The sequence below is a fragment of the Rhipicephalus microplus genome, chromosome 6 (genome assembly GCF_043290135.1).
Source record: "Rhipicephalus microplus isolate Deutch F79 chromosome 6, USDA_Rmic, whole genome shotgun sequence".
Classification (NCBI taxonomy): domain Eukaryota; kingdom Metazoa; phylum Arthropoda; class Arachnida; order Ixodida; family Ixodidae; genus Rhipicephalus; species Rhipicephalus microplus.
The window spans coordinates 187,960,683-187,982,921 of record NC_134705.1 but is presented as its reverse complement, the minus strand read 5'-3'; the positions used below and the strand labels follow the sequence as shown (position 1 = coordinate 187,982,921).

At 47.3% G+C, this 22,239-nt stretch overlaps 2 protein-coding genes across 4 annotated transcripts in view; one reads left to right on the top strand and one right to left on the bottom strand.

The window, feature by feature from the left end:
* LOC119167895 (retinol dehydrogenase 12) overlaps positions 1–22,239 on the bottom strand; it is a 159,527-nt gene that overhangs the window by 40,657 nt on the left and 96,631 nt on the right. The gene's annotated exons all lie outside the window — the stretch shown is intronic.
* Positions 609–21,278, top strand: LOC119166989 (retinol dehydrogenase 11). The gene is made up of 7 exons (XM_037418391.2): positions 609–2,019; positions 8,160–8,370; positions 10,281–10,517; positions 11,498–11,590; positions 12,920–13,105; positions 16,183–16,292; positions 16,967–21,278. Exons 1-7 carry the CDS (start codon positions 1,945–1,947, stop codon positions 17,144–17,146), a joined length of 1,092 nt encoding a protein of 363 aa, XP_037274288.2. The 5' UTR covers positions 609–1,944; the 3' UTR covers positions 17,147–21,278.

The window sequence follows — 22,239 nt, the reverse complement described above, 5'->3', positions numbered from 1 at the left end:
AAACGTAACAGATAGGACAACCGTTACACACTGCATATCCGTCGAGCATCAACGAACCACACACACAACAGAGGAGGCGGTCTGTGTAATGGAACGCCAGCCGCAAGCTGCGCGCGAGTTTATTTATAAACACGGCGGGCTTTTCCCCTCCTCGCCAGAGCAGCGTAGCGGCACGATTACCTGTGGCGGCGGAGGCTTGCCACGGGACTTCGAACGAGCATTCGAAAGTGAAAGGGCGAGCCTCATACATACGCTGACTGGCATGCATGTACACACGCACACACGCCGACACGACTACGCTAGAACCGAACGCGTGGACGGAGAGTGGTGGTGGGTCGGGCAACGTTGTGTGGTTGTAAAAGTAAGAGGGGAAGGGCGAGGCAACGAGACCTCTTTACATCACACACCCACTCCCTGCACCTTGCCGAAAACGGATCCTTTTTCCTGCTTCCTGGCAGCGTTCCGGGTTTACGTCCTGTCCCTTCTCTCGCGTCATCTCTTACTTCCTCCTCCACTCGGACGCCGTCTTTTCCGATTCCTGACCCCCCTCCCCCCCAATTCCTCGGCCTCCCCCACCTGCCTACGCACATGCTATACCGTTCTTTCACTCGGTGCTGCGTCGCCAGACGAAGTCCGGTTACTTTCGATGTTTCCTGTTCTTACCTGTCGTGCTCCCTTCTATTTAGGTGCCGCGGCTCGGCTCGCGGCAACCTGTCAGATTCGACGCCCGCCACGCCTGTAGGATCCCGTAAGAGAGTTCCTCTTCTCAACGGAGCGAGGCTTTTCCTCCGGCGGATTATATCGTGGTTCCGGCAGTGCAGTGCACACGTGCTGCTGATGCGGACGCGAGTATAGAGTGCAGTTCGAGGTGTGTCGCGTGTGTCCGAGTGCAGCCGAGCGACCGACTGACCGCCAGGACCGAAGGATCGTGCTCAAGGTTCGGCACTTTCATCAAGCACTTCGCGGTTCAACGGAAAACGAAGTGAGCACCGAAGTCGACCTTAGAGTCTGCAGCGAAGTTCACGTCGAAGCCCCATACTGAGGTCCCCACCAAAGCCCACAAACGAAGTCCAAGTCGTCGTCAACTCGGGAGTCCCTCCTCATCCAAGGACGTCGCATCGAATCCGCCTCAGAATCCAGAAGCGAAAATCCTCACCTAGATAGTGTCACTTGTCATCGGCTTCTGCGCAGAAATCGGCCGGGTGTAAGAATCTCAGCGTAACGCGTATTCAAGTGAATACCTGGATACTGAAACTACCCGAAGTGTCTTCAAGTGCCGACTTCTATCGAAGACAGCGTCAGTTGCTCGACCGGAAACTATACCTCTTCAAATCTAAACTTACAGAACCTGGCGACGTCATCGATCCGTCCGGATTCTTCCTCCTTCTATCTTCCTGTTCGCAGTACTCACATTGGATACGAGAAGCAAGAAGCCGACTGCAGATCTTTCAAACGTCATCGCGAAGTGTGCTAAGGTCTGCAAAGTGAACTTGACTTTTTTTCAGTCGAGAAGCTTACTGCCAAAGACTACCTACTCAACTAGTCGTTAGTTTTCCTCTTGGCATCGCCATCCGGATGATCCACGCCTCAGACTCTTCATTGCCGTGAATACGCCTTGAAGGTTCGAAAAGCTAACACTTGCAGGTAAACACCAACGAGAATATGAGAATGTGCGGCCGACGAGACCACTTGCTTCCTGTACATTTAACATAACGTTCGCCGTTCGTTCTCGCCCCTTGAGATCGTCGTTGTCATCCGGTCAGCTCTTGCAACCTGCTCGTAGGTAACTGCAGTCCTTTTTCCCGTTCTTCTCCCTAAACGCATACACGCAAGCACCACACCGAAGCTCTCCGAGGTCATCAAAAGTATTATCCATAGCAAAAAAAAAGTCCCAATTACCGGTACATTTCATTTCTTTAACACGAGAACTACAAGCTTACAGCCATGGATCTCTTCGCCCAGAGGATCAGCGATCCGTCGCAGCTAGACTACTGCCCCGCAGATGACTTCGTTCGCGAGGTAAGGAACTTGATTTGCCCTTACGATCCTTTTAAGGTGTCATGTATTTGTTGAGAAAGATATTTAGAGAATTTGGATATTTTAAACGCTTCTTTGATTGCCGTTGTAATCCTGTAGTGCAGGACCTGCGCTCCTGCTAGCACATGCTGTATGACTTTAAACACTATTAGGAAAGTGAGAGTAAGTGTAGCATTCTGTTAGCAGTCCATCATCTGCAATTGAATACACATTTGGGCCTGTTGTGTCATGATTTTCTGTAGAAAACGGCACCGACAGACGAGGCGATAAAAGGACACAAACCACGGCGCTGACTATAGCAACCAAAAATGTTCTATTCTCCCAGTCTGCATATAAATATACTCAACCACAATCTCAAGGAAACAGAAAAGCAAAAGAAAAACGTAATCAGCCTGCGCCATGGAAATAAAAACGTTCGATGAGATATAAATCAATGTTTCCTTATTTGGAAGGATTGCTATCCAGGGGAGGCTTACAAATGTCTCGCCACCGTTGTATATAACGATTCAGATGGGAGATGCGCGCTTTCGTCATGGTATTTTGATAGGAAAGTAGAATCTTTAAAAGATGGCTGACAAGCGCAACCATCACAGCGAAGAGACTATTGACTATATCTAGCTTGTTTATATAACCGTTTTCAACAAGTTCTATAAACAAGCTATATATATCGTGGTTCTGGGATGCAAAACTCCAACAATTAATACAAACCATATCTATGTGCTATAGCACGTACCCCACCTCCATTGCCATTGCCACCGCGAGCAACGTAGTCAGGGGAACCTCGTGTGCCCGACAGCTTCATTATGGTACACAGCTGGTACAGCTAAACGAACCTGATGAACGTCTCCCATACGGTTGAGAAAGAGTTACGGCATATCGCCACGTTGCGTGCCACCGAATCGACGCCCGAGGACCACGTAACCACGCGTGTCCGTTTATTTCATCGTCTTCCTGCTGCGCATTCGCTTCCCTAAACAAACGCTATTACTTCATATCTCCTGCGAGGACTTTTCCCTCTATAACGTGTACTGGCGCGCCTTCTGTTGGCGTATACTTGATCTTATCGCTCCGCGTATCATCCTCTTGGTTCGCGTACCGTTCTAATGTTTGTATATCGCAGTTTATATTCCTTCCTCATAACGTAACACCAAGTCGTGCTTGGCCTGTTGAGAACGCAGCGCGTGTGACCACCAGCAGCGTATTCGAATTCGTCTGCAGGTTCAGCGCTTTGAATGCGCGCCTATACGCATGCTATACGTTTTGCCGATAGACCGGGGCACAAATATACGCCAATACAAATGCGGAAACAGCGTGAACGTGCGGGTCGAAATGGAAACGACGTGCATATTCCGCTGGAAGCACTTACACGTGTGTATATTTAGGTCGTGAGACTGACGAGCCGTTTTCCTCCTATAGCGGGCGCACAATTTCTTCCGCTCGGGCATGCCGCGGTGAATCTTTCCTGACGCTACGGTTTGCCGAGATTCTCAAATTCTGTTCGGTGCCGCCCCTTCCCTGGCTTCAGTGCCATATGCGCATTGCATCTGCATATTGCGCTTGAATGTTTCCGGTCGGTTTAGCGGAGTACCGCTAGGTGATGGGAGGGTCACGAAAGGAACAAGTGGCATCTTTGTAGCGCAAAGGTACAAGAGGGACTTCATACGAATCTCATGTGATAGCATCCTGGTTAGCTCATAACGATAGAACGACAACCCGAGAGAGGCGTTGTTCGCCAACTGGAAATGCTTGTTTCTGAGAAGTCTGTGTGCATTTTTCCCGTAGCTTTTTTGCTATACAATTGATTGATTGATTGATTGATTTGTGGGGTTTAACGTCCCATTGCTATACAATCGGGTGGTTGTGAACTCTCCCGTCAATACGCATCTACATGTGTGTACAATTCAGTGAGGGGCAGTAATGTCGTCAGAGCATTAAACACGTGGTCGTGGTGACGCATGGGCCCCGCCGCGGTGGTCTAGTGGCTAAGGTACTCGGCTGCTGACCCGCAGGGCACGGGTTCGAATCCCGGCTGCGGCGGCTGCATTTCCGATGGAGGCGGAAATGTTGTAGGCCCGTGTACTCAGATTTGGGTGCACGTTAAAGAACCCCAGGTGGTCTAAATTTCCGGAGCCCTCCACTACGGCGTCTCTCATAATCATATAGTGGTTTTGGGACGTTAAACCCCACATATCAATCCATGGTGACGCATGGTCGTACATAGACAATAATCTGAATGGAAGAAGGTAATCCCGAGGGCTCGTTTCTTTTATTTTACGCAACCTTAATGAAAACCGGCAGATAATAGGGAGTTTTCTTATAGGCACCCCTATCGCTTTGGAGCCCCAAAGAAGGTGCGTCGAGGCCATTGCGCATGTGCGAGACCCAAACAGCGTTTGGATTTTGCGTTGCGGATGCTATTTCTCAAATTTCACGGCGGCCCCAAAGTCTGCCCCAAAAGCCTTTGCGTCAAACAAACATGCCGGCACCTTCTGAAACGACGGCTCTTGGCCAAAACTAGTATGACCAAGACTGTGTCCGAACTGCATTACCGAAAAACTGCATTACCGAAACAGGAACATTACAACTTTCTGCATGAAAGTTTGAGCAACATAAGGAGTGCAACAGGAAGAAGAACGAGCCAGTGTATACAAAAGACGCGTGACAACGTGTTACATCGACAAGCTTCTGCACACGCTCAAGCAGTAGGAAGGACATTCTGTGACAGAGAGTTATGCTTTGTTGTGGCTGCGCAACCGTGCGTGCCTTTCGTGTACACGCCGCCATTTCCTTGCCAGATTCGCGCACATTCCTCGCTTCACTTCCAACTTCCCTTAGCCTTGTCTTTCATCGTATCATCCTTGCAGCTTCTTTTTCTTTTTCTAAAGCACAGCCTACGAGCGAAACAAACTTGTACACGGGGAGAAGGCGACGCCATTCTAAGACGTAACAAGTGGATTCCTCGAGGCTGCATGCCCTGTGCTTCATCCCCCCGCTTTGCAGAGTGTGATTCATCCCGTTCCGATATTCCGGCGGGGTCCGGATGACTGGCTGCGGCTGAAGTTGTTTGGCTGTTGTTGTTGTTGTTGTTGTTGTTGTTGTTGTTTAGCGCCAAATTAAGAGGTCGCATGTTGCTGTTTCTTGTCGATGCATTGAGTCTATGCGTAAGCCTGTGCTGTTTCTGGCTTCGCACATAGTGACGCGGATTGCACGAGAAAGGATGAAATGAGTTGTCGTGAGTGTTTACGGGGGAACAAGTGATCTCCGCCTAGCGAGGCAAACTGGCATACAGCAGGAAAGCAGAGCATCGTGTTATGCAGCCCCACTCAATGCACAAAACATTGTAGCTTGCCCTAGAAAAGAAAATAAAAAAAAATCCTTAACACCGTAACTATCCGCGCCAATAAAGATGCCTAAACCCATAGATGCCTAAAACCAAGAAGAAATGGGCATGGGCTGGGCTCGTACAGCGCGTATAGGCAGGAAAAGATAACCGGTGGTCATTGAGGATGTTGTGCCACTACCTTGCCGGCCATCGACGCCTGTCGTGGTTCTACAGAAATCGACATTCCTATAAGCTGGGTGCAACGACCACGAAGCAACATTTCTGTGTGGTGTGAATAAATAACTTGAGCCCCGTCGTGCGCGTGCAGTGCCGCCTGTTCGACATCATGCTGACCTCGTCAGACCGCACTTGCCCCGTCTATATGCATGCGACAGGAGCTCATAGCAGGCCATCGGCTCCGAAACAGTATCTGCAGTATTGTACTGTTGATTTTGTTGTACTATGTACACCCACTCTGCTATGGCCCCATGTTGGGGCTAGCAGTATTGCTAAATAAAAAAATAAAACAGGATCACCAAAGCAGTAATTCACCCACCACGAGGTCATATACATCGACGACCGGGTATTGTCCCTTGGAAGCCCGTGCGTGGCCCATCATTATGTGCCCGCACGTGGCGCTGGATCGGTAGACTTTGGCCATTACGTGGAGAAGAGGTGGCGAAGAACCCCGCCATTCCCATTTAATCGGGCGCACCGCGCGAAGAGCGCGCCCTGCCTGTTCTATGAGAGTTGAGGCCGTCAACGTGTAAATGCTCTCTATAAAGTGTCTTTCTCTCTTCAACTCGTCCCCGTGACGGCTCCGAGCACGAGAGCCACACGTATTCGTACCGTATAGGCCAAGCAACCCCCATTTTTATAGCAGTTGTGGAAACGATATATATACTGCGACACTCGTTACCTAAGAGATGTGGCAGCGGTAGGATGTTACACCTCATGCCTAACAAAGGTCACTGACTGGATTACAAGAGAAGGCAAAAGCGTAAGAGGGAGACAGGAAATCAGGTGGGCGGGTAAGATTAAGAAGTTCGCAGCTGGAACGTGGCATCGGAAAGCACAAGACCAGGTCGATTGGCGGGATATGGAAGAGGCCTTTGCCGAAGCCGCAGTGGGCGTAGTTAGGATGATGATGATGATGCTGCTGCTGCTGATGATGATGATGAAACCAGTAATCATAATCAGCAGCTCAGTGTTCTTTATCTTGCGCACCGCAATGACCTGCAGTAGTCTGGTTAACTGCAACGAACATTATTATGACGACATTATGAGCGTATAGCAGGCATTTATTGGACAGTCCAATATTGAAACACCCCTCTCACAGAGTACACAAGGACCTCCTGTAAATGTTTTGTACTCGAAGTTTGCACTAAGGGTTGACCATAAGAGAAAAGCATCTGCGACCCATCCACTCCGTGGAGATGGTTGTACAGCGGAGCTGTGTATGCGTGATAATCCTCCGCGTGACATTCCTTGCATTGGTCCTTGCTGCCCTCAGTATATGTCCCCGGCTCAGCCGTACTCCTCCAAGGTTAGTGTTCCTGGTGTTCTGAAGCTCGCAACGCTACGTATTCCGCACGGCGACGTCTATCTTGCGAGAGTCCGTCCTATTGTTGGTTTGCGAAGTTACGCGTGGTTATGAAAGCGCGCGAGTCTATGATCGGCTAACGAGATCCGGTGTTGTGAATCTGCGTGCTTCCGTGTGAAATGCGCGCGCTTGCACCCGATTGGTCAAAGCGAGATCACGTGGGGCTGTCGGCTCAGCCAATGGTTTTGTGGGGACGCCGACTACTACAGCAGCTACTGATCCGGCGCTTAGTAGAAAAATAAAAACATTCGATGAACCCTACTGCGGGTGCTTATACGTCTGCGCCATTACTGCACGGAACTTCGCGACAAAACGGAGCCGTCCTCAATCTGTCCTACGCATGACGCGATTTAAACAGGAACCGACGGAGACGGTGAAGAACGACGACAGCTTTGTAATGACCGTGTCTAGAAATAGAAATAGAAGAAGCCATAAGGAATGAATGTAAACTCAAGCTATTCTTTCCTACATCGTCCGTCTTCAAGCTTGTCTCGACAGCGGTCGCCCGTCTCGAGTGCTTTTATCTATATCTGTTTCATGCGTAGGTCACGTGGTGCGGTCGAAACAGCGACCCACATTGTGTGCAGCGAAGCACGAAGGCCTTTGTGTGCGGAGCTGTCAAGTAAGATTAAGCACGTCGGCTAAGTTCCGGCTTCCTGTTCCGGGTATGAAGACCACCACCCAACCAGACATTTATGCCAGTTATTTCCTCATCGGTGACTAAGAGAGCCGAAGAACATAGTTTCCAAGTCGGTTCCAGCGTGTTACAAGTGTCAGCGTGTTACAAGCTGCGTTACTCGGGCAGCAACTGTGCACTTTGATCGGCTAGGTGGGGCTGCGTGCGCAATATTTACAGCTCACAGCTTTGTACAAGTTGTGCTTTCCCCGTTTGCTTTTCGTTACTGCCACAGAAATCACGATGACCGCTTTGCTCATAGGAGCAGCTGCGTCTCCTTACACCGGCGTTTTGTATAGTTACGCGAGATTGTTTCCTAAAGGTGGTATCTGCTGACCTTGCTCCGCACTATACATTCCGATTCGTTGCTATCGCAATCATCGATTCGCCCTTGCAGCAAACTTGACTGTTTCGTCATACACTGCCGTGAGCTCTGCCAACTTTGCCCCCATGAATATGCTGTTCTCGGTGCTTACTATGAACAATGGTGCGCAGTCACATTTCTCTTTCATTCGCGAAAGGTTCCGGAACCGCGACTGGTGGATGTGGTGGCTGCTCGCCTGCGGGACGCGTCTCTGAACCAGCTGCTCGGCTGGGCCATCTCGTTGGTGCTTGCGGTGCTAGCTCTGGTGTGCCTGGTGTGCAAGGTGTACAGTCGTCTCACGTTGGGCAGGTGCACCTCCAACAAAGACTTGACGGGCCGCACGGTGATCATCACGGGCGCCAACACGGGTACGTCTTTCATGACCCAACTGGCAATAACACGTACGCCGCGCTTCTGAATATAGTAGCGGTGTATACACTCTAAAAAAATATCGAGTAAAAGGGTGTCTTTTTGTCCCACAACAATAATCGTCATCAGACTTGCGTGCGCTTCCTTTCTTGAAAACTCGGTGCTGGCCACTTTCCCATCGAGAATGCCATGTAACCATGATAACGGGCATGTCGATCGTGACCGGAATGTACCGGGCGTGGGGCGATAGCGCAAGGATGGAACGCAACATAGGTGACAATTATTGTTGTAGGACCAAAAGACACCCTTTTTACTCGCTCTTAGTTTAGAGTGTAGGATACAGTGCTGTTACAGGTGAACTTATGGCACTACAGCATATAGTACTTAGCTTCCTCGCCATGCTTCGACCATAGGAGTGTCTACTTGGATGAGATTTAGTCCTTACGCGCGAAAAAAATCAGCAGATACCACACATTGTGGGAATCGATTTCATGCAAACCAGTCTCACTTTAAATAAGAAAAAAAGAAACTAGATTAAGATGGACACTTCGATGTCTTCCTTTACGCTGATTTCGGGATTGTGGTATTTTAGTGCAATAGTCGGACCGCTCAAATCGTGCTTGGCTGTAATGCCATGTCTGTAAGTATTCCCCATGTTTAAGCCTAATTTACTTATTCCGTTAGCTTTTTCCCGCCTAATATGTGCACTCACGTACCACAACACGTTAAGAACGCTGTTCGTAAGCAGGTTTTTTCGTAAGAAACATTTTTAAGGCTGCATTTTGAAGACTGCGTTGACGCCGGTAGGTTACACTAACAGCGCAGTATAGGGTACTATCAATTACTCAAACAACGAATTCGAATGTTGTACAGAGTAAGGCTAGCAACTCACTCTTTTGAATACGATCTCACGTCACTCTGTAAAACGGTGGTGTAAGCGGGTATGGCCACTCTGCGTGGTGTTCGTGTTGTCCGTTGTCTCAGCGCGATGTAAGCGGTGAAAGCACATTGTATAGTACGTGCAAGGCCATGCGCGAGCCGTCTACTAATGTCCATCGCGCCAGCGCTCGCCACCATATAATCTAAGTTCGCAGTTATTGCTCGAGCGGCGTAAGCCCCATCCAGTCTGCACACCATCACTTTGGGCTCCTTCACCCGACGAACGACGGGCGGGGCGTTTCCTCTCTTCTTGAGGAGTCATCGACGGCGGGCCTTGCGCGTTAGGTGATGTCACATGCTGACGTCATGCGACGGATATTGCAACAGAGATTGCTCCTACTAATTATCTTGCAAAGAGGACTAACGGGACGCCATGTGAGCGTCTACAGTGCCTCGCAACCAACGAGACGCTATGTGGGTGTGTACAGTGCCTCGCAACCAACGAGACGCTATGTGGGCGTCTACAGTGCCTCGCAACCAACGAGACGCTATGTGGGCGTCTGCAGTTCCTCGCAACTAACGAGACGCTATGTGGGCGTCTGCGGTGCCTCGCGCCTGCTCACGCATCTTGGGCAGGGCAGCGCATGCCTCCGGTGTACGAGCACGAGCCGGGAAGGCTGACGGAGTAGTTGTTCAGAAAGGGACACGTAGGCGGAACGCTTTTAGCAGACTCTTCTTTGTGACATAGCTACTTTTCTGGGCACAAGTTCGCCCTCAATAAATCATTGTGTGTGTTCGCCCTCTTGTATTACGTGACAATATAGCCGTCCTGTTTCATCCCAGTTTCAGTTTCGTTCGTACTCAACACTCGCGCACTTTTACTCACGCGTAGATAGTGTTCGTGTAACGATGTTATCGGTTTTGAGTTTTTACAGAACATGACGGCAACGGCAAAAATCAACCGAGAACGTCCTTATAAGCACTATCGCAAAAACATATTCAGCGTTGCGTACCTTTCCCTTTGGCGCAGGCATCGGCAAGGAGACGGCTAAAGAGCTTGCAAGGCGCAATGCCCGAGTGATCATCGCCTGCCGGAACCCGGAGAAGGCAGCGGCGGCTGCCAAGGAGATCCTGGACGAGACCGGCCGCCAGGTGGTGGTGCGCAAGCTGGACCTGTGCTCCTTCAAGTCGATTCGCGAGTTTGCCGACGACATCAACAACAGCGAAGAACGCCTCGACGTGCTTATAAACAACGCCGGAATCGTCCGTGAGCGACTTCATTTACGTCTCGCGGGGGTTTTTCTTGGCAGAGGCACTCTTTTATAGAGAAATGCTGGCGATCTTCAAAATGCTTCATTATAAATATAATTTCGCTGTAAAAACATTGGAGACGTCATTAAACTGCGCCAAAAGACGAGTACGCAACTAAGGAAACACACAGAAAGCCACGAGCACAGTGTGTAGTTCTGCATGCTTTCTTACTTTCGCGCTCGTTTCGTGCAGTATAATAATGACTAAAAGCTGAACCAACTATCCCACCGGAAAGTCATACCTTGTAATCGTAACAACCGTAAAAGTCAGGGTGTCGTTGGTGCACAAAGAATTCCTAATTGTACGTACTGGTGGATTTGTTGTTAGAGGTCTTCAACTATATCCTCCAAATATCGTTGCACATTAAGCAAAATAAAAATACAAATAAAGAAACGATTGTTTTTATGTTTTAGATGTTTAGTAGCAATAGTTGTCCGCATAAAAATATCTGTATGAGCAGTCCAGAGGGCCCAGGATACGATGTTCAGGCTTGCCCTGATTATTTCAATGTGGGAGCGGCCAGCTACGCCTTGAGGCGCGCACCTCAGGATCAAGTTGTAAACAATGCTGTGCGTCTATCCATCCATCCATGTCCATTTCTTTGATTAAGCGAGACGAAGCGACTGTGACTTCGAACGACGAGGGTGAGCCCCAGTTCGGTGGCCATTGATTTATCGAGTGTATGGAAGTAATTATTAAATCAGTGTGTGCCCACCGCGTGTCAGCTTCATATTCTATATAAACTGCCCGCGCTCGATGTGCAAAATGCCGTAGGTGAATGGATGAATTAGAACGACGCCCGCAGGTTTTTAAACGAATGTGTTAGACGCACGAGCGAATGATTGTGTCCACTGGCGAAATGGAATATCTTATGCAGAACTATCGCATCTCGAGAGATGTAATTGCGCCTTTGTTTCTGCCGTCGCCCTCTTTCAGCCTTTCCGGACAGAGTGGAAACGGTCGACGGATTCGAGCAAACGCTGCAGACAAACCACTTAGGGCCCTTCCTACTTACGAACCTGCTTCTCGGTGAGTAATGATCGATTTGTTGATTGCTCAATCGGTTGTATCACTTCTTTTTTTTTTCGAAAGCACCCTTGCGTTTTATGTGAAAGATTCCGCACAGTGCATGGCTCGCTCAGAATTAAGAGTTTGAGCACCCGCTGTTCTTCACAATGGATTTCATGCACGTTCTGTACATTGTACGAGAACACTGAGATTGGGCTTCGATTGAGGACCTCGCGAAAGCGGTTAGTAACAGCTTTATGATCTACTGCGAGCGGGCGCTGAACTATAGCTGTCTCTGTACTGTAGATATGATATATATGGATCACGTGCGTTCAAGGCTCGCTACAGCTCGGTGTTTAAAGCGTGGTAATTAACGAAAACCTGGTAGTACTTTCTATCTTTGATACAGTTAACTTTTGTCATGGCAGGCTTTCGGCTCGCACTCGTGCCGTAGGCACATAGAACTCTGTGACATTGTATTGCCTCATAATGCTTGCGATCACCCCCAGTTGGCTCTTGGAGAACGCACTTGGTGGACAACAAACGTGCATTGATGAACGTGATGATCAATAAAATAACTATAATAGCGGGAGTGTTGCAACAAAGCCCGAAAAAAAAACGTGACAAGCGACTGGAATGACGATATGAACCTCGCCTAAGGTTCACATCGTGTGTGTTTGTTAGTCTGAACGGCATGGGGACCTGACGAAATCGCTTAATCAGGCATTTCGGTGACGTGCGCCTGCATAACTTGGATCCCGATCTCCAGCTTCGTCTTCCCCCAGGAATATAATCTCGAGCTGAGGAGACTCTCCTATGCCGCCTGTGGCTTGGAGTGGCCTTCACGAACACATACTCTTATCTTATTGGAATTGCTAGCTCTTCTACATGCACTTATTGCAGCTGCGAAGAAACCATCGCGCACCTTTTATGTGAGTGCACCCATTTCAACGGGCCAAGACAAGAACTTACTGTAGCTCTGGATAGACTAGATGACCGGCCTTTGTCTGAACAAAAGATTATGGGGTATTGGCCAAGCCCATCATCAGCCCAGAAAGCTTTGAAAGCTTTGCTACGCTTTTTGCGGACAACTGGCCTCAGAGACATACTTTAGTATCTTATTCTCTTTGATGTTGCCTTTCGTCTGTGGCTATTTTTTTGTATTTTTTCTCTCTCTTTTTGCAACAATTCTTTTCTATCATCTTTTAGTTCCCTTACCCCTTTCCCTAAGCACAGAGTAACCAGGCGGTCTAAGAACTAGCTTACCTCCCTGTCTTTCCGCTTAATCTTTCCTCCTCCTCCTCGGTGAGGCTGAGAATTGTTCGGGACGGCATTTATGATCACTCACAGGCAAGCTGAAGGCTAGCGCTCCTAGCCGCATCATCACGCTGTCTTCGCTGCTGCACCACTTCGGCCGCATCGACCCGGGCCACCTGGACTACGGCGAGTACCGGGTGCCCATGCAGGTGTACAGCGACACCAAGCTGGCTAACGTGCTCTTCACCAAGGAGCTGGCCAGGAGGCTCCTGGGAACCGGTAGGAGTGTGTGCACTACCCTCACCCCCCTACTAAAACGAAGAACATCATTTTTTGCTCCCTGGAGGGTGCTCTGTGTGGCTAACACTCTCACTTACAAGAAATGGAGACGTCTTGAGTGTCTATGGAGCCAATGTTTGCACAAGCAGACTTGTCTAAAGCAAAGATTGGCAAAGTCATTCATTATTCGACTTAATAATTTTCGCTCAGACTCAGACTGGGCCGTGATATCTATCCGAGTGAGTCAGAATGAGTAATATTTTGGTGGGTATGAGTCCGGGCGAGTGTGGCTGAAAATTTTTTAAGGTCACTGAGTCTAAGTGAGTCGTTGAATACAATCTTGGTGAGTGTCATTCTAAGTGAGCCTTAAGCAAAAAACGTATTTTTTGAGCCAGATTGGAGCCAGATGGGAGACAAAGACAAAAAAAAATTCGACAGATCCCTCTTATCTTGGGGAATCGAAGACATGCTAAGCCTGCTCAGGCAAGGTGACTGTAATGTACTTTTTTTTATTTTCTCAGTGAAACGTTATGCAATGACGCTAAACATGTGCACAAATGTTGTACGCACAGGCGTGTACGTTGAACAGTCGCATATGTTTTATATAGCCACATGCATAACGGTGCCAAGAGCCACATGGGTAGTATACGAAGACCAGAAGCGGTAAACTGAAATGTAGCGCTTGTGCTTACGAGGGTCGTGGTCCTGAATACTACTACGTAGAACAACTGCAGTGAATGGCGCTTGACTACAGCTGACGCTAATCCCGTACCTGACGCCTGTATCAATGAAGTACACATGTAATGTTCATGAATTAAGATGGGCAGCCATATAACCAGAATTGGCGTTTCATAGTCATCATACCTGCATCTATAGGACCTTTCTCCAAAGCAGTTCCGAGACCTGGCGTGGCTCTGTGGCAGAATACTTGATTGTCACGCTGAACGCTTTCGTTCTATTTCTGCTGGGACCATATAACATATTTCCATTCTTTTGTTCAACGCTGCCGACGTCACATTTTCTTATCTTCTCACATTTAAATTACCAATGTCTGTTGTCGCTGTTCCTCGGCAGATACAAACTGCCAATCACCTGTGCCGCATATCTGCATACCATGGCCTATGGTTTACGGGTACGTGCCACACGTGTCGGGAGGAAAGGGTTCGACATCGTAAGCGAGGGGATTTTATTATTTGTCATGTCATGTGCGTAAATAAACGCCTCGCATACTGTCGTAATCTCCAAACTCTCGTACCCTCCCATCCTAATATTGGTCTCTAGAAGGATTGAAAGCTGGACCAGCTGGTGACAGTATACTTGGACATATTTTAACACAGCGCATGACTACGCGGACACAAGAGAATAATTTTGGCCTACCCGAAGTTAAGGAGATGATCTCACGAGAGCACCCAAAAGTAGGAGATAGATAGATAGATAGATAGATAGATAGATAGATAGATAGATAGATAGATAGATAGATAGATAGATAGATAGATAGATAGATAGATAGATAGATAGATAGATAGATAGATAGATAGATAGATAGATAGATAGATAGATAGATAGATAGATAGATAGATAGATAGATAGATAGATAGATAGATAGATAGATAGATAGATAGAAATGCTCAAAGTGTGTGTAGTGCACAAATAAACGCTTCGCATTTAAAGACCGTCATAATTATTCGTGCAGGCAGTAAGATGTCCTTATGCGGGCTACAATGTTGTGATGCATTTTGCAGCTAAAGCTGTTATGAGATCACAAAGATTGCGTGTGCCGTAGATGATGTCCACAACCGGTGTCCTCCAGTCCTACCGCGCGAAAGAAGAAAACTATCTGAGTAATAAAAGGACACGATGGGATTCGAACCCGTGTCCGCTGCGTGCCAGCCCAGTATTCTACAGCAGGGCCATGCCGGTGCTTGAAACTTAGTTGCAAACTTGGCTTAGGCAGGCTTGATGCCGGGAAAGAAATTGCGTTAATATGAGTAATAAGGCGTTTCAGATATATTAAACAAACAACCAGGCGTCACACAATGTGAATTGCATAACTATTGGGTCATTGAATACTCCAACTGATCACAGAAGCTTCAGGCATAATTCTCCACCTTTGTGAGCCGTGCACAGCGCAAAAAAAAAACGCACAAAATTCCTTGCAAGTATGTAGCGGGTACCACGCTTCTGCGAAGAATGACTAAGAATGGCCTATAGTGAATGCCTCTCTACCACACGAAAATTATGATTTATGGCGTAGTGGGTACCCTGCAAGTGTTCTTGTAGCAATTATGCAATGAGTGCTTAAACAGAGGCTCTGAAAGACTGCTCTTACAGCAGTGACTGTGCTGTGGGTTCCACGCTGGCCTGGCAGTTTTTTTTTACTATATTGTACACGCTTTATAAGGCGGTTTCCGCGTATTTTTACTTGCACGTGGCCCCGCCGTGGGGGTCTAGTGGTTAAGGTACTCGGCTGCTGACCCGCAGGTCGCGGGTTCAAATCCCGGCTGCGGCGGCTGCATTTCCGATGGAGGCAGAAATGCTGTAGGCCCGTGTACTCAGATTTGGGTGCACGTTAAAGAACCCCAGGTGGTCGAAATTTCCGGAGCCCTCCGCTACGGCGTCTCTCATAATCATACGGTGTTTTTTGGGACGTTAAACCCCACATATCAATTAATACTTACACGCCTTTACACCTTGTAATACGGTGTCGTTTACACCTCGAAGAGCTATCGATTTTCATTGAGTGGTGCGGCAATGTTCAGATATACCATAAGAAGACTGGCATCAATAAAGACACTGACCTTAAACCACCGCATTATCTGTCTAGAAGGTCTGATCATGACCTTAAGATTCAAGAATACCGGACTGGAACGAACCTTTAGGCTAATTCTTTTTTGTTCATACTGTACAAGAGTGGAATTAGTTGTCTTGTGACCAAGTGTGCTGTCATAACGAAGACTTGTTTTTTTTTCAAAGCTGTAACCCCCCCCCCCCCGCTTACACGCCTTTGGGCAAAGCAGGGTATTTCTGAATGAATGAATGAATAAATAAATAAATAAATAAATAAATAAATGTTGCAGGCGTGACGGCCAACGTTCTCCACCCTGGCGCGGTGCAGACGGACATCAACAGCACCTACGTCGGCCTCATGAACATCCTGATGAACGCTCTTTTCTACTTTTTTGGCAAGGTGTGTCTTAAATTGCCTTCGCATCTCATTAAATCCATCTGTTCCGCAACAATGATCCGCGCAGTTGGAAAGATACATGTGCCACTCTTTCGGGAAATCATCCTTGCCATTGATTAAGCTTGTCCCATATAATTGAGCTTGTGCTGAAGAAAAAACGTTATAGAATTTTAGGTTTGTTAGCTATTTTTTCAAGGATTCACCTGAGTTCATGTTGCAGAAAAATTGTGTTGAAAACAGGAAAGAAAGAGTCACAACAATCCAGACACCCTTTCTGGATACACCGGTGTTTGCACCTTGGTGTCACTTCTGTCACTTCTATAATTGTGCTGTAATGGTGCGAGCGTGCTACTATATTCGCGCATATTTTCCTCATAAGGCTTTCAACGCCTTTTTATGTTTTAAACAGATTAGCAAAAAGGAAAACACGACACTTTTCACACAATCTAAGAGAGACAAAATAGGAAGTTTTTCATTGCGTGGACCCACAACCACCTTAGTACATAAAAAATAAAAGAATGAGAAGAATGAAAAGAGTGTGCTGTTCGTCAAGCCCATGAAAGAGTAGATTAATGGCGCCCTAACATGTCTTTTATCGTTTTTTCTTCCTTGTTCTCAACTGCGCCAGAACTGGCTAAGAGCGAAAATACTTGTATATTCTTGCCTTTCCGTTACAGACACCGAAGGAAGGTGCGCAGACGTCCATATATCTCACCGTGTCTGACGAAGTCGCCAAGGTAACTGGTCAATACTTCATGGACTGCCGACGAGCACTGCCAAGCAAGGTCGCCGAAGATCCGACACTCGCCAGGAGACTCTGGGAAGTCAGTGAAAAACTGACCGGCCTCAGCATATGATGCCGAGGGAGGCTGAAGTGTTGACGTTTGGGTTTGGGCGTACGATTTTGAGAGTTCCTTTTATATGTGTGGCTGCTAAGCATGGCTCTTCATTCCCGATCTGTACATTAGCCTCACGCATCAGAAACGCCAAAAAGATAGAAACGTTTTCTCAAGTACTTCTTGAAGGTTTACAGAGCTTGGAAACCAGTGGGGTGACTTTAGTGAAGCGTTTTTATTGTAAATAATGTTTACGAACAGTAGCCAGTATATTAGACAACTGTTTTCTTGCGTGATACACGATGTCTGACCGCCAAACGAAGGTGGAACCTGGACCGGACACTTGTTGCTATCGTGATGTTCTAAAGGCTTTCATTGATCCAATTCACGAATGGCGCTCCGGAATTATCACTCTCACAAGTCATCGCTATTAATTGGTGCTAAGCAAAATCAGCATCCTCATAATCAGTGCTGCTTTTTTATTCTTTGTCGTTCCAATTCCTAAATGCTATGTATCAGGTAAAAAATTTGATTCAGACCTTCCTTTCAACAGCTCTGGCATGATAAACGTATATCTGTCTCTCTGTAGCATCGGCTTCTGCTTGCGTATCAACCTGGAAATGTCCAGATAGATGACCCACAGACCACCCGCCTTGGTCCGTATTCACACTTACTACTTCCTCTATCCCAACAGTGCGAAGTGTACATCGATCCAGCCATTTCTTACCTGATCTCACCTTGAGGACAAAGATTACGCGGTGTTTTTTTTTCTTATTGTTACTGAATCAGTTAATAATTTGAAGGCTGCCGTCACCCAACCAGGATTGTCATGCTGTTTTCACCTAGAAGATGGCACCTCTGCAGTGCTATTAAAAACTCGCAATTCTTTAAGTGTCAAAATTTCCACTGAAAAAGTCTTATTAAATGAATATAATAAATTCTATCATGACACGGGATAACTGAAGGCCAAAAAAGTTTGTCAGCATGAGTAGTACTGTGAGTAGTGTCAATGCATCTCGTACCGCCGTAGCGTATCATGAATCCCGCAAATGGTGACGTGATGATACTTATTTCTATGACCAAACTGGACCAAACAAAAAAACAATGCATCAAAGCTTTTTTTTTTTTTTGGTCGAGTGTACAGTATACGGTACACTGATAAAAAGAACGCTCGAACGACCAACTCTCATATTGCTGGCCCTTCAAATGCGAGTGGACGTGGAAGCATATAGTGTGTACGCGGCATTAGTCTGTCAAAAGGAGTCGGAACTGTCAGCCACCAGTAGTCTTATGTAAATCTAAGCCACTGTGCTTTTGCAACAGAAAGAAATGTGGACACCTTCCCTTGAACAATGGATCAGCCTGTACATGTTCAAGCGGAAACAATCGTTGGATATACCATATTACGACAGATACATGCAAAGGAAAGAGGGCGGGCTCCCTATTCTCATTACTTGAAGCGCGCAACTGCGCTGCTTAGGAGCAATAGTTACCAGGCTGCACAACTTTAGCATTTGCACAAGAAAGACTGCCAACGTATGATCATTGTGTTTTACATCTTCAGTGTGCAAGCAACCTACAGTCTTTCAGGGAATGGTCATACTCTTGTACTCTATCCAAACGTGACACAAATTAGGAGTGTTGTGATCGATTCTCGTTCGTTATCACTCTTTCAACTCGTGCTCTCGAAGCTCTGGCTATGAAGTTGAACGTATATAAGAGCAAGCAACTGGTCGATAATGTTAAATTTTATATGAACAATGCTATAGACTCAACGTTTCAGTGTCAAACGGAAAATATTTATCAGCCTAGTCAGAGCAGCCGTATTCTCACATCCTTTAACACTAAGACGCATTGCAGTTATACTAAGTAATGATGGTAAAGCTTGTGCGTGTTATGTGTCAGCAGCGCTAGGAAGTACATCGGCAATATATACTTCCTATTGTGTGGCTGAACGAATGTACATCGGCCAAACAAAACAACACGAAAACGGTAGTCCCGAAGAGATATTAAACCATAGTACAACATAATGCAAGAAACACCTGCCGATCCTTATGACCCGAGGTATTTCTTACTGAGTCTAGCAGCTTTTGATGAACCTCTCTACTCAAAGGGGAATACGACTGCTTATCGGCAAGCCCATTTTGAATAAATCTGGCTTATCACCCGATGGGAATAGCACATTTTCACGAAGAGCTAATATTTAACAAACGCGAAAATTTCTTGACTTCTATAATGATGGATAAACGTTCATTTATTAATGCTGACATTCTTATACCACTATTCAATGCGTTCATTGTGTGTGTGACGAGGGGCATGCTGACGTTGGCTAGATAAGCGCTTGTGATAAAAGCTGTTGGTATGTGTGGAAGAAGTGATGTGTTAGTCCGTGCACTGTGCGTAGAACTTGAACAGAAGTGTGTGCTTGTGAACTTTCTGTTGCGACGTGAACAGCAAGCGAACTATACATGGATGTGCTGTTTTCTTCAAGTATACGATGTTTCGTTTGTGATACTCGTTCAATTTTTATGAGGGGTAACATTTTATTGCGCTACAGAGAGAGAAGAAGAGAGAGAGAGAGAAAGAAAGAAGCAAGAGAGGCAGGAAGGTTAACCAGACGCACGTCCGGTTTATTACCCTGCGCTGGATGAAAGAGCAAATCGGAGAAAAAATAGAATAAAAGAGGGGGATGGACAGAATCCCGCGCACACGTGAGAGAGAACGTCAAGTCTCTCGGTGGTCTCGCAGATCTGTTGACCTTACGTATTTGAGTAGCATGGACATGCACCTCGAAGGCACCGGAAGAAACGGAGTGCGGCCAAGGTGACCTATCTTATCCTCGCCACAGCAAGTCAGTTGGAACAGAAGAGAGCATAACGGAATGGAACAGAATAGTAGCCTGGGCGGGACGGCATCCCAAGTCCTGATGATGAAGGAATGTGGTATAGAGAAGCGTAACACTCACACCAATTGCGAGGTGTCCTTCACCTGAAGTCAAAAGGGAACGTGGCAGTCGTGTTCAACGCAGATCGCACTCTATAATTGTGGCGTCTGTCCTCGAACAGTTGTGAGTAAGACATACCTTTGAACGCTACGTCGACTACACGCCCGATTTCAGGTGTGGGACACGTCGGCGAAGACCATGCAGCAGAATTGGCTTCTGTACGGCATTGGAGACGGGGTAATTTAGAAATTCACTGCTTCGTAGGATAACTGCTTGAAGTACCTACAGTTTTATTCTCGAGACATGGGCGCCGCCATTTTGAGCTGTTAAACATGTGTTCGCCCTTCTTTTTGTATGTCGCGATGTGAAATTAATAAGCTCATAAAATGTCGAATGCAGCAGCCTAACCGTTTTGAAGTGTCTTCGTCTGTCGTAGTACTGATCGTTTAGTTGTCATGGATACGAAAGGGTGAAGTTAGGCCAATATGACGGCACCGAAATCTTTCCGTAGTCTATAGCCCCACGGTGATACAGTGGTAGTCGCTTAGACTGTGTTTACACACTCTATTTTGACACAGTGTTTTTTTTCATGTGTATAACGGGGTACTTCTGTTCAGTTGAACTCATAGACATGCGCTGGCAGAGGAGCGCCGAGGGAGGAGGTCACGAAGCAGTTAGGTGAAGTTATAGTTAATCTGCATTCTACTGCTTTTTTCATAGGGCACATATACAGTAACTCCAACTGAAGTTTCCCAGCAGCGTCTTCCCTCATTCCCCAGTTCCCTCCCACAGCCTCTTACGGTGCGAAACGCCACTGTGGGAATACAACGTATTAGCCCCTCCCCCATCCATGCGCGCACCCCTTTGGTTGAACTTTCGAGTGCATACCCAAAGGCCTTGCTTGTCGGGCTCTGTTAAGCCTAAGTCAGAGCTTCATGTTTTCTTTTACGTTCCAGCTTCACGCTTTTGTGAATGTATGTGGGGTCCGGTGCGATATTTTGTAGTGGCGTTAGCTTCCGGGCACATTGGGCCGCGACCACACGAAAGCAAACGTTTTGCGAATATGCATCAGCGAATAGAAGTATGCACCACGTGTGCCCGTGTGCGGATGGAGTGTGACGTCATGAACGGGCGGGGACACTCTGTGGACGCTTCGAGCGTGATTCCGTCTTTAACTCGTGGTCCGTAATAAAGAAATGATGCTCGTTACGTCAACGCACGTTTACTGTTTACTTTGACGCCTGGTATTAGAAAGACGTTGCCCTACGGTTCTGCTTTGACTAGCAGATAGTAGCTGTGAAACACTCTGAGAAAAAAGGAAAAAAAACGGAAAACTGAACTGTTGCGCCGTCTACTGTGCCGCGGCGTAATGTCGAGGCTACCGTACGCGGCTTCCGTGATTAGCAACTGTGCGTTTAGAGAACGCACCGCTGGTGGATCGAATCTCGGAAGATGTAGACGATAACCTCTACACCATGGTGCATGTCATGGTAGGCGGCGCAGCGATGCAGTTTTCCGTAAAGCCGCAAACTTTTGCTGTTGACAATATACGATAACGTCTCGACATGCTTCGCGGTCTTCACTTGTTTCATCTGCCTCTTTGCTTTGTTGCTGTTCGGTAAGTACGCCGTCATTAGGGCGTATCGTACTCTTCACTTAAACCTTCAGATAACATTTGTCGCATCATGTTGTTCGCTCCAGAAAGCTTCTTTTTCTTTTGTTGTGTGTGTGTGTGTGTGTGTGTGTGTGTGTGTGTGTGTGTGTGCGTGCGTGCGTGCGTGCGTGCTCGCAACTTCGAGCATGATTTTCATGGTTCACATGAGGAACAGCCATTTGGAATGCTGCGCAGCATGTTTCCGAGAAAATCGTTTCGTGGTGCGAGGAAGTGAGTCACCGATTGCCTCATTAGGCTTTGTGCGTGCCAGTACAAGCAGCTTACCCATGCTTTGCGGGATCCGAAGAACAAACTTGCGCGTCCTCCAGTCGATCCAAGCCCAAGCACAGAGAATATGCCTCGGTCTCCCGAGATGCGCGTCTACAGCAGCGACATCATTTCGCGTGATTATCCAGTCAACGAATACATCCGCGTAGACGCTTTGAGAATGCACATAAGACATTTCGCTCGGCTTCCATCTCATCACCTCGCCTCACTTCAAACTTCCAGGCCCCA

Excerpts from the sequence above, each read along its gene's own strand:
- LOC119166989 (XM_037418391.2), top strand. The coding sequence starts at position 1,945 with ATGGATCTCTTCGCCCAGAGGATCAGCGATCCGTCGCAGCTAGACTAC. Across the intron at positions 2,020-8,159 it reads CAGATGACTTCGTTCGCGAG|GTTCCGGAACCGCGACTGGT; the intron begins GTAAGGAACTTG and ends CATTCGCGAAAG. Across the intron at positions 13,106-16,182 it reads CAGGAGGCTCCTGGGAACCG|GCGTGACGGCCAACGTTCTC; the intron begins GTAGGAGTGTGT and ends TAAATGTTGCAG.